Source organism: Amphiprion ocellaris, chromosome 10 (genome assembly GCF_022539595.1).
Source record: "Amphiprion ocellaris isolate individual 3 ecotype Okinawa chromosome 10, ASM2253959v1, whole genome shotgun sequence".
In the NCBI taxonomy this organism is placed as follows: Eukaryota; Metazoa; Chordata; class Actinopteri; family Pomacentridae; genus Amphiprion; species Amphiprion ocellaris.
Genome location: NC_072775.1, coordinates 624,739 through 636,417, shown reverse-complemented (window position 1 = coordinate 636,417; position 11,679 = coordinate 624,739). Strand labels below are relative to the sequence as shown.

The 11,679-nt window shown below is 37.7% G+C and overlaps 2 protein-coding genes across 2 annotated transcripts in view; both read left to right on the top strand.

Annotated features, from left to right (window-relative positions):
- cdh6 (cadherin 6) overlaps positions 1 to 11,679 on the top strand; it is a 224,831-nt gene that overhangs the window by 207,669 nt on the left and 5,483 nt on the right. The window lies entirely within an intron of this gene.
- LOC118471663 (putative ferric-chelate reductase 1) lies at positions 64 to 9,222 on the top strand. Its single transcript, XM_035957464.2, has 8 exons — positions 64 to 191; positions 297 to 322; positions 1,724 to 1,922; positions 3,631 to 3,708; positions 4,308 to 4,384; positions 5,358 to 5,455; positions 6,827 to 6,917; positions 7,006 to 9,222. Exons 3-8 carry the CDS (start codon positions 1,724 to 1,726, stop codon positions 7,069 to 7,071), a joined length of 609 nt encoding a protein of 202 aa, XP_035813357.1. The 5' UTR covers positions 64 to 191; positions 297 to 322; the 3' UTR covers positions 7,072 to 9,222.

Below are 11,679 nucleotides of genomic sequence, written 5' to 3'. Positions count from 1 at the left end.
TGCTCCGAAAGTTCGCCCCTCTTACCTTGCAGTTTGCATCGTCATGGTTACAAGAGATGGGATCCCATTGGACGAGTCTTCGCTGAAACCAAATCACACACATAAACACCGATTACTCACCTCCAGTGGCACTTTGGGTTTGAAGAAGCAGATCTGAGCAGAGGAGCTGCAGACACCTGGAAGACCTTCAGGTGATCAAGTTCTTGCTTTTTAAAGATTTAGATGCAGTTAATCTGTCATTTTACTGTAAGGTTTTATTTTTGGAAGGATCCCTAATTTTCTGCATCTGTCCGCAGGAACAGCCAACATCTTCAGAAAGAAGGTGAGTAGAAACATCTCAGCTGGTCCATGTTCAATGTCAGACACAGAATTTAATTCAAAATTACATCACATTAGATTTGATCAATGGCTTCGCTTCTGTTAAATTTATTTCCAGATGTTTCTGATAGAGTAAACTGTATCCTGTCTTTATTGTGCTAAACCAGAGGTTTAAAGGTCAAATTGTCATTAATAACATTATCGTCATTAAACTTGCAAGGAAACCTGTAAAACTAGACATAGCAGAAAAATACAGTTCAACTAAAGGGATGTGCTGATTTTAATTTGCATTCTGACTAGTAAGAATATAACTTTGAAGTCCTGTTAGAGACAAGAGTGTGGTTTGGTTATTAAATGTTCAGAATCAGAAAATATAGGAATTTCACATAGTGTATAGAGATGCAGTACTCAGCAACAACAACACACAGTAAAGAATAAATACACAAATCTAAATCTGAGAAATTCTGAATAACCCTGTGAGACCCAAATATAGAAAAAAATATATATAAACACAAATATAGAAAAAAATTGCAAAAAATAAAACTAAAAAATACAAATAATAATAATGATAATATATAAACACAAATATAGAAGAAAATGAACAAAGTAAAAAAGAAAAAATATATAACAAATATAGGAAAAAAATAAAAATTAGCAAAAAAAAATCAGGAAACAAATTTTAATAATAAATAAACCCAAATAGACCCTATGGTCCTTGTGTCCCACCCCCCCACCTCTCTATCTCTGTCCCTCTATCTCTACCCCTCTATCTCTACCTCTCTACCTCTTCTGTCCCTCTCAACCCGCCCGGCCAGCAGCAGATGGGTTCCCCCACATTAGAGCTGGGTTCTGCTCGAGGTTTTTTTCCCTGTTAAAAGGGTGTTTTCCTTGCCACTGTCGCCTTTTGGCTTGCTCTGGGGGTTCAGGCATATGGGTTCTGTAAAGCGTCTCGACACAATTTGACTGTAATTGGCGCTATATAAATAAAATTGAATTGAATTGAAAAATTGAATTGAAATATAGAGGAAAATGAGCAAAAATGGTTTGTGTGTGTATATATATATATATATATATATATATATATATATATATATATATATATATAAATTAAAAAATATATATAAATATATTTATATATATATTTATTTATATATATATATATATATATATATATATATAAACAACAGGTCATAAGTTCAACCTCACAGCCTTGTAATGATGAAATGCTGGGAGGGGCTCAGGTGATCAGTTTAGTTTTGGCAGCATTTAAAACAAGTTTTAGCTCAATGAGGTGATGTTCCACAAAGGTGCAGCCACAGCAGTATATGGCTTTATCGTCAGCATAGAAATAAACTGTCCACAGTGTGGATCTAACTGTGTCTCTGTCGTCTCCTCTCTGGTCCAGATGCCTCTAAAAGCCATGTTCTTCATGTTGCTATGTGTTTGCTGTGTGGACCGATGTGTGAGTTTCCCCAACGGCTCAGTGGCGTTCTCCTGTGGCAACATGATGCCGGTACACCCGCCCTTCACCCCCTCCACCAGCAGCCCACCGTTCACACTGTCCACCTCTAGTGCCACCTACAGGCCAGGTGACGTCATTACAGGTAAATCTGAGCAGCAGCATTACCTTGTCCTTTCTATTTTAGCAGTCTAACATTACTAGATATAACCTGCTGTCTAGAGCAAGATGCACATTATATGTACGTATAGGAAACCAAAACATTCATATCATCTATTTACTTTGCAAATAATGTCCATTTATGTATTTAGATGATAATTAGAATCAGTTTTATTGCTAGGTTGGTTTTCACCAGCCCATTTATTTACATCCTCTATCTGTTGACTCATTTGAGCTATCCTACTAAATCTCAATGTGCTCAGTAGAAGACATCCTGGCCTTTCCAATGAGATCTCTTGTGATTGGGTGGAATGAGGGGAACTTTGTTTTTCATGCTGAGACAAAACGCAGAAACGCCTCCTGACTGTTGAGAGTTTCATTTATGTTCATGTTTAGTTTAATTTAGTTTCTTAAAGTTTTATTAGAAAATGGATTGTCATTCTTGTTTTCTTGTCAGCCTATTTTGATTTCCAAGTATCGCTGTTTGTTTGTGGGGGGGGGGGGGGGTTACATTAAAAGTCTAAACTTGTGAGTTGTTGTTTTAGCTCCAAAAAAGCAGGAAATTACAAAAACAAGTTAAATTTAAAGATACTTTTTTCCTTCGGTTCTCAGGAGGATATCAGGAATCTGACTTGGTGAGTTGGTACGTAACAGTAATTTTTAGAGAAGGACTAAAAGATTTTAAAAGAAAGGAAATGTTGCAATTCAAATAAACAGCAACTGGAGCAAATCTAAGGAATTTTAAGTAATAAAAAGTTTTAGAAATGTTTACAGCATGCAGGAATGTGCAAATCATTCACTTGAGAATGTGCAAAACTTACAAAGCAAAGGGTATACAGTTTGAGATGTGCAGTATTAATGGAACACATAGTGGCAGTGTCACTTTGGGTCTCTGGACTTGTAGACTGGTCTGATACTTCACAGAACCAATACTCAAAATGTCTTAGTTTCATGGAACCAATCAGTTTTAAGTTTTTAGTGGCTTTTTTAAGATTTATTTAGGATATGGCTGTGATTGGACTAAAAGAAATTGCACTTAAAGACCTGAGAGTGATTCTTAATGGAATATTTCACAAATGTATGGGGTGTCTGAAAACTTTTTTCCACCACTGTATATGGCATATGTAAATATCTGTAGGGCCTGGTAATATTATGATGTGCCTGTAAACATGATAAAAAAAATGCAGACCCAGTATAAACTGTTGTGGTTTAAAGTTAACACACATTATTGGCTCTCTAAAATCCACAGTGGTCCAATCCTGTGAACAGAAACAGTATAGAGATCACAGCACTGTGCATGTTTGTTTTTTTAATGTTTTCCTCACCCTCCAACTTCCCTCGTCATGTTCTTCCCTCTGCTCTAATTCTAGCCGGCTCCTTCCTTCCCAGAGGTGGTGTTAAACAGCAGTTCAGAGGTTAAAGGTCGTGTTTAGAGGAACTTATTTGAGCCTTAAACTCTGTGTCCTTCTTCACTAAATCAATGAACTGATTACTGCAGCTAAGAGGCGTTCATTAAGGAGCTGTTTCAAAGCCTCCATAGCAGAGAAATTTTCACCGTTCTCCTTTATTGTTTCTCCTCAGTAACACCCACTTATCCATGTAACCTGTTTTTATCCCAGCTGCAGCTTCTGTCCTGAATCTGTGTCATATTACCACAAATCTGTTGCTTCTCTCTCCTCTCTGATCTTCTTCAGTGACGCTGGCGGTGGTGGACAACAGCTCCTCAGAGTTCCAGGGTTTCCTGCTACAGGCCAGGAGCAGAGCACAACAGGGTAAAGAAAAAGTTCAACAATAAGTTAAAATAAAGTCTGTACGTGTGTTTTTGTCCTTCAGAACAGAACAGACATGTAAAGCACAATATTTTCCAGTAGTAGTATTGTAATCTTGGTATGTTGCCTTCTACAAATACTACAGAAGTGGTTGTCCTGGTAAGCAACACATGACCAACCGCTGTGTCCAGGGATTAATGCCTATGATAAGTTGACTTCATGTTCTCTTAGTGTCATTTTTTCCCCAGTGAACAATGAGATATTCGTTAAAATACTCAGAGTCAAAAGCCTGGCCCAGCTCATGATAAGGTGAAGATCACCCAAGAACATATTTTAGAACGAAACCCAACAAATTCAAATGAAACCTCCATCAGAACCAGGTTCAGGGAGGTCAGACATCTGCCTCGACAGGTTGGGGTGAGGAAAACCTGAGAATAAAAAGGGACACCAGAGAAGAACACTAAGGAGGTGTGGTCAGAACAGAACAGAAACTACAGGACAGAGAAGACACCAAGTTAATGACATGCATGAGGTAGAGGTGCATGATGGGAAGTCTACAGTGAATACCTGTGTGACATGAACTCTTTGTTTTCTGCTTCCAGCTCTTCTATGGCCTGTAGGAAAGTTCACCAACATCAACGCCTCCCAGATCACTTCACTGCACTGTAAAAACATAGAGGTATGAAAATCCTACAGTTCAGCTCATTTCTGACAACATTTAATTGCCCGGAGTCTCCTCCCAGGAGGACGTGTTCAGAGAACCTCCAAAGGAAGTCTCCCTAGAGGCATCCCAATCAGATGTCCAAACCTCCTCAGCTGGTTCCTTTAGAGGTGAAGGATCAGCAGCTCTACTCTGAGCTCCCTCTGGATGTCTGAGCTTCTCCCCCTGTCTCTAAGGCTGAGTCCAGACACCCTACAGAGGAAGCTCATTTCAGCTGCTTTTATCCATGATCTCATTCTTTGGGTCACTACCCAGAGCTCATGACCATAGGTGAGGGTTGGAACGTAGATGGATGGTAAATTGAGAGCTTCTCCTTGTGGCTCTGCTCCTTCTTCACCACGATGGTTTGGTACAACACCTTCATTACTGCTGACGCTGCACCAGTCCTCCTGTCCATCTCTAGCTCCATTTTCCCATCACTCCTGAACAAGATCCTGAGATACTTGAACTCCTTCACTTGGGAAGCAACTCCCCCCCAACCCAGAGGAAGCAATCCACCGGTTTACATCAGAGAACCATGGCCTCGGACTGATTGTTGGCCAATCAGAAGCCAGAAAAAAAGCTAATTGTTGGTTCCATTGGACCTGCCACCAATGGTGCATCAACAAAGGGGGTTAATTTTATGTGTTAACAGGTTTAACTCCTCTGTGTCTCAATATAGTGGCAGAGAAACTGTACATTTATGTGTAAACATGTAAAAAGTACGGTTACCAGGTTAGCACCAGCACTAGTGTTGATTTTAACACTCAGTAACATATCAGAGCTTTTATCGTTGGCATTGATACCAAAAATCTGTTGTTTGTATTTTAATTTTAATTTATTATTCACCCAAAAACAAACCAAATCAAACAGAAATCTAACATCAATGATTGTCATGAAAATAATTGTCATTCATATTGACTGAACACCAACATCAGCATTAATATTGCAGAACTCGACTGTCAGTCAGGCATCAGGAGACAAGAGGAGGGAAGTCCAGCTGACCTGGGAGGCTCCTAGCAGCAGGAACTATGGAGATATCTACTTCAGGTAAACACAGACAAGGACTCCAGCACTGCCTCACTTTCACCAAAATCTGCTTTTAAAATTTAAAAAAATTTTAAACATGTTGTTTTCTTTGGACAGGAGGGGTATGAAATATTGTAGCTCAAGAAGTAATTTTAGATTTATTAAAATTTTGACTAATAATCATCTGATTTTTGAAAATAAAGTCCTTAGGTAAAGATCTTCCAGTGTTCCTGTTCTATTCTTCCACCATGCAATGCCTTGTAATTTTTGAAAGTTAGAGTTCATGTGATTGAAATGAAAAGTTCAGCATTTAAAGTTTTAGTTTGGCAAAATTTATCAGGATGATTTACCTGAAGGAAAAATAATCACTGCAGAACAATGCTCTTCATCAGTGTCTTACTATCGTATTTAGTTTTTTAATTTTGCTGCTGCAGTAACATGTATGTTACATTTTACTACTGTAGATGTTTAACTCTCATGTCGTCCTGCGGGTCAAAATCCACCTGTTTTAAAGTTTGAAAATGTGGAAAAAATATAAATATTTTCACAGTGAAACTTCTGATGTCCACATTTTCAACATTTTTGGGAAATCTTTGAACATTTTTTTGGTGGAAAAAAAGAAATATTAAAAATGTTTCTGAAGAACATTCACATAAAAATCAACCAAAATCCAGTGAATTTCACTGGATTTTGGTTGATTTTTATGTGAATGTTCTTAAAGAAAATACTACAAGTTTTACTGATATATATGGAATCACTTTAGATATTTTTAGGATTTTTTGGAAGATTTTTACTCATTTTTTGAATATATTTACAAGAATTTTCTTGCCAAATTTGGGGGATTTTTTAAAAATAAAACTTTTAAGGGAAACTTTGAAGGAATTATTGGAATTCTCTTCCTGAAGGTTTTGCAAATTTTCAGAAATTTGGGGAATTTTTTTGTTGAATTTTTGGATTTTTTTCCACAAGGAAACACTATGTTTTGGTGCCTGTAAATGAGGACAACAGGAGGGTTAAGAAACAGTTCAGCTTTTCTACAGGCACAGAAACACAAACATTAGCAGGAGTTACAGGACGTTTGTTTTTTATAACTTGCTTGTAAGTTTAATTATTACCATTATTATTTATTTTTGTATTTTAATAATGTTTTAACTGTGTAATTTCATAACTGTGCTTTGTGTTTGCTGCTGTCTTTCTTGGCCAGAACTCCCGTGAAAATTAGGTTCTTAATCTCAACGGGATCTCTCCTGGTTAAAGAAAGGTTCAATAAAAATGAAAATAAATTGGTATTATCAGTTTCTGAACAGCCAGTTTCAACCGGCTGCTCAGAAACTGACTTGTTATATTTTCAAAGAGCATTTAGTATTAACATTATTGTAATCTCTACCACAGCGCCACTCTGGTCCAGGACTACTCCAGGTTCTGGGTGGGTCTGAACAGCAGCTCTCTGAGGCTGGACAGCAGCGGGAACTCTGCAGCCAGAGTGAGTGAAGACTGAATCACTTCTGTGTTTACTCACCGAGCTGTTGGGCTGACAGCTTCATGTGGTTTCTGTTTCTGTATCTCTGTAGGTCTTCTCCTCCTCCTCCTCAGCTCTGCTCTTCATCAACCTGCTGAGTGTGTCGGTTTACTGCTGACGCACAAAAACACACACAACTCCCATCCACGCAGAGCTGCTTTTAGCTGGAGCTTCCTCTTAACCCTCCTGTTGTCCTCATTTACAGGCACCAAAAAATATAGTTTCCTTGTCTGAAAAAAATCTAAAAATTCTGCAAAAAAATTCCCCAAATTTCTGAAAATTTGCAAAACCTTCAGGAAGAAAACTGCAATAATTCCTTAAAAGTTTCCCTTAAAAGTTTTATTTAAAAAAAATCCCCCAAATTTGGCAAGAAATTTCTTGTAAATGTTTTCAAAAAATGAGTAAAAATCTTCCAAAAAAATCCTAAAAATATCTAAAGTGATTCCATATATATCAGTAAAACTTCTAATATTTTCTTTAAGAACATTCACATAAAAATCAACCAAAATCCAGTGAAATTTGCTGGATTTTGATTGGAGTTTTTTTTTGTGAATGTTCTTAAACATTTTTAACATTTCTTTTTCCCACCAAAAAATGTTCAAAGATTTCCCAAAAATGTTGAAAATGTGGACATCAGAAGTTTCACTGTGAAAGTATATATTTTTCTCCACATTTTCAAACTTTAAATTTGCAAAATCTTCAGGAAGAAAATTCCAATAATTCCTTAAAAGTTTGTCCACTTAGATCCTCTCAGCTGCAGATGTGATTTTATCTATATAGTAAACTGGAACATTTGTAATAACAACTGTATTCCTTCATCTTGGAGCAAAGCTGGACATATCTGCAGTGATTCTTATCTGTGTTTACAACAAAACCTGTGTAATATCACTTAAATGTCAAAAGATTCAACAACGGCCTCCCCTCAACAACTGCATTACTTCTCAGTTGACATGTATTTCTTCTGATGAACGAAAACAAACGCAGGTCCAAAGTAAAGCACCTGAAATGTATGAATCCAGCTATGAAGGTCCCACATGTTTGGTACGAACCTGAACCATCACAGTGAACGCATCGTCCTGAGGTACGAGTGTCCCAGTATGGGCCTGATGCTTCACACTTCACACAGACGTTATCAGCTGAAATCTGACTTCTTGTGGCAGTTTAGATGTTACATTATGTCGACCTTTATAGATCCAAGAATCCTACAGTTCTACGGTTTCATGTATCAGACGCTTTTACCCAAGGCGACGTACATCTTAGGATAGATCCAACACAAGCAAGGATCTAGTCAGGAGGAAACAACCTGGATAAGAGCCATAAAACAAGTTCAAGAGTTATAATAGGAACGTGGCATCTACAGGCAGTACACGGAATAGGATTTTTAGGATTTAGGATTTTTATATTTTTTTATTTGCAGTCTGTGAAGTGCAAACATGTTCAATGCATGAAAAAAACTTGTTTGTTTTACCCTACATAAGTGCAAGATTAAACTGAAGAACAGGAAAAGAAGTCTGATGAATACTTGGAGCCTCAGATAAATTAGTTTGTCCTGAGCCACAGTGAACACGTCGTCCTGACAGCGAAGCACAGATGTAGGAGTCGGGTGGATCCACATTCATTTTAGTGGGGGGGCACAGGGGGGTACAACACATAATTTGGGGGGGCACTGAAAAGTTGGAAGAAAAAATGAAAGCTGCTACCGACCTCTCGCTTTTACAAAGTATTTTACATGTTTTTTTGGCTCTTTAACCCAATAGGAAAGCTGTATATGACCTTTTCATTTTGGACTGTTAACATTCAAATTATGATGGACTTGTTTCCTTGTTTATGTAAATTACAGCATCATTAGCTGCAACATCTGCCTGTTCTGTAAAACTGGTAGCTCAACGACAGCATCCTGAGGGCAATTAAGTGACAAATATTGTGCAAGAACAGCACTATTACAACCCTGTCAATTTCCACTTCTTAGAATGTTTACTGCCAATTATCGCACATAAAACAAGAAATAATATTCTGTACTTTTAGCAACCAGTTCTCAGCTGTAAACCATAAACATCACAGGGTTCTGTATGCGAATCAGTCTAAATCAGAATGAGTACTACCCACTACACAGTGAACAATAACAATCTGTTCCCTTGATCTGTGGTAAAATAATCTGAAATGTTCTGTGCAGTAATGTAAGTTTAAAAATACAATAAAATACAATAAGCAACACTCTATACATTTAATAGTAAACCTGAGAACAATAAACAGTAGCAATACTCCATATTCTTAAGTCATTTAATAGTGCACAGCTCAGCAAACATCAGTGTTCTGCATAGAAATCAGAAAAAGCTGCTCTCAATAATCTTTCACAGTGAGCAACATTATTTAGTCTTAATAAGAACCTCATGCTCAGCTCTGGTTCTGAAGCATTTTAGTGCTTTGCAAAGTTATTAGTTTAGTGCAACTTCAAGTTCTCTTTTTTTTAGAGATAAAACCACTTCAAAACAACTGTATTTTGTGATTTCCATGTGGGCTAGTAAACAACCTGATGAACTCATCCATATCCAAGGCCTTGGCTCTGTTGGATTCCACACTGAGCACCCCAAGGTCAATCAGTCGTCATTGTTCATGGTGGTGCACAAGTGATTTTTTATTAGTTTCAGTGCTGAAAAGCTACGTTCACAAGCAGCTGTGCTTATAGGTAGGGCAACTGTAATTCTGCACAGTCTGAAGAGTTCAAAAAAGACTTCACTGAATGCTTCCAAGAAAACTGTGAACTCAAGCAAACTGGTGAGATCCTTCATTCCAGTTGCCTTCTTTCTATCCAAGATCCGTTTGGCTTGATGTAGCTCGTGCTTAACATCATCCAGGTTTGTATTATAAATACTTTCCAAACACAACAGAGGAGTCTCCTTCAAAAAGCTGTTGCTTTTGGGGTTGACAGCTTGAATCCTCTTCATGATGTCACAGTTTGTTTTGGAAAAACGCTTCTCTAGCGCAGCCTTCACAGTGTCTAAGATAGGATAAAACAGTCTGACAGAAAGAGTCTTTATCTCTGTTTCTCTGACCAACTGTGGACGTAACAACAGATTCATGAAGAGCAGAGCTGATCTTCGGCGACCCTAGACAGCCGGGTCATAATGTTTTTTGAGCAACACACTCATACTATGACATTTTGACAATGATGGTTCTACTATGGAACCAGTTTGACATGTTCAGGTGTTCTTTGTGTGAAAACTCAGAGATTTCAGGGATCAGAAGGTGGTTTTCAACTTTCTTTGTTAACTTTCTGCTTCAACTTTAAACTAAATTTCCTTCACTAAGCCAGCCCTCTGGACTTCCAGGAAGCTGTGTTCCTATTGGCTGTCCAGGTGGCTGCTTGGTGGTATCAGGAACACCTGAGCAGCTTGGTGGTATCAGGAACACCTGAGCAGCTCAGTGTCTTCCTGCTTTATTTAGCTGCAGACAAACATTTCCTCTGTTTCTCTTCACCAGTGAACTGGGTTTGGTTCCGTTGCTTCAGTTTGTTCTTTAGGCGTTGGCTTGCAGCTTCCAGCAGTAAAATCATGTTTAATGTGTTTCTTGGTGTGTTTTAGGGCTTTGTACTGGATAGTTGTCTTGGTAAATGTGGTTCTTTAGCCACAGTTAGCACATGGTACTAATGTGTGCAGTGATTAGTGGATTTGGTCCAGCTGAGTTGTGTCTGTATCTTGGCTGTAGTGAGTCTTCAGAGGTTTTTGGTCAGACACATTCTGTATTCTTGTTTGAGAACCAACGTTGGTTGTCCAGAAGGTAAGAGTTCCTGTCCTGATTCTCTGTTCTCAGAGGTTCTCTGGTAGGCTGCAGGAGACTTTAGCGTTTGGGTTGTGCTAGTTTGGTTTTTGTATGGTTTCATTTGGACGACTATCTTGAGGCCCCTCCATGTGGTTTAGTGAGGTTTTCTGGAACAGTTCTACAAAGCAACCTGCAGCAGAAGAGACTTTGAGAGTTTTTAGGAAGTTCTGGAGAGCAGACTTTAGAGCAGCAGAAACATTTGTCAGCAGTTTGAGCAGGAGAAGGTGAGCTTCAGAGTAGAAATGAGACAGAAACCGTCTTGACCCGTGTGGTGAGGTCCTGTACCAAGAGTTTGAGCAGGTTGTGAAGAGTCTGTAGTTCTTTGGTCTGAAAGCACAAGAAGAGTCGACTCATTAAAGGAGAAAACAGGAGATATTGTTGGTTCTTCTGTCACTCTGCAGTTTCCTTAGACTGAATATCAAGTTTATATTTTAAATGATTTACCATGTGAGCCCAAGAAGACTTCAATAAACTCCCTCCATCCCCTGGACACAACACATTTTATTACCATGTTAATTTTTTTTTTTTTAAATATGTTTTTGAGTTTTAATCATAGTTTTAGCATAGTTTTTTCTCTTTGCTTGTTTAGTTTGTCATCTGTGTAAAAGGTGCTAAACAAATAAAGTTGAATTGATAAACTGAATAATTGATTAACTCATGATTGTGACAACAGAAGTATTTTCATTGTGATTTAAGGGTTTGTTTCATTTTTAAGGTTGGGGTTAAAATCTTGACAGAAAAAGACGATTAAAGAAATAAACTACATAACAAAGAGCAATTAAAGGAAAAAAATTAATACAATAAAACTTTTAAAAAGTTTTATGATTAAAAAGATTTAAGAAATTTAAGATGTAATTTTCTAATTAAACATTAAATTTTTTTAAGTAAATGTTTGGTCTTTCTAAAG

Coding starts and splice junctions, on each gene's coding strand:
- LOC118471663 (XM_035957464.2), top strand. CDS start 1,724: ATGCCTCTAAAAGCCATGTTCTTCATGTTGCTATGTGTTTGCTGTGTG. Junction 3,709..4,307: donor CAGGAGCAGAGCACAACAGG/GTAAAGAAAAAG, acceptor TTCTGCTTCCAG/CTCTTCTATGGCCTGTAGGA. Junction 5,456..6,826: donor TATGGAGATATCTACTTCAG/GTAAACACAGAC, acceptor TCTCTACCACAG/CGCCACTCTGGTCCAGGACT.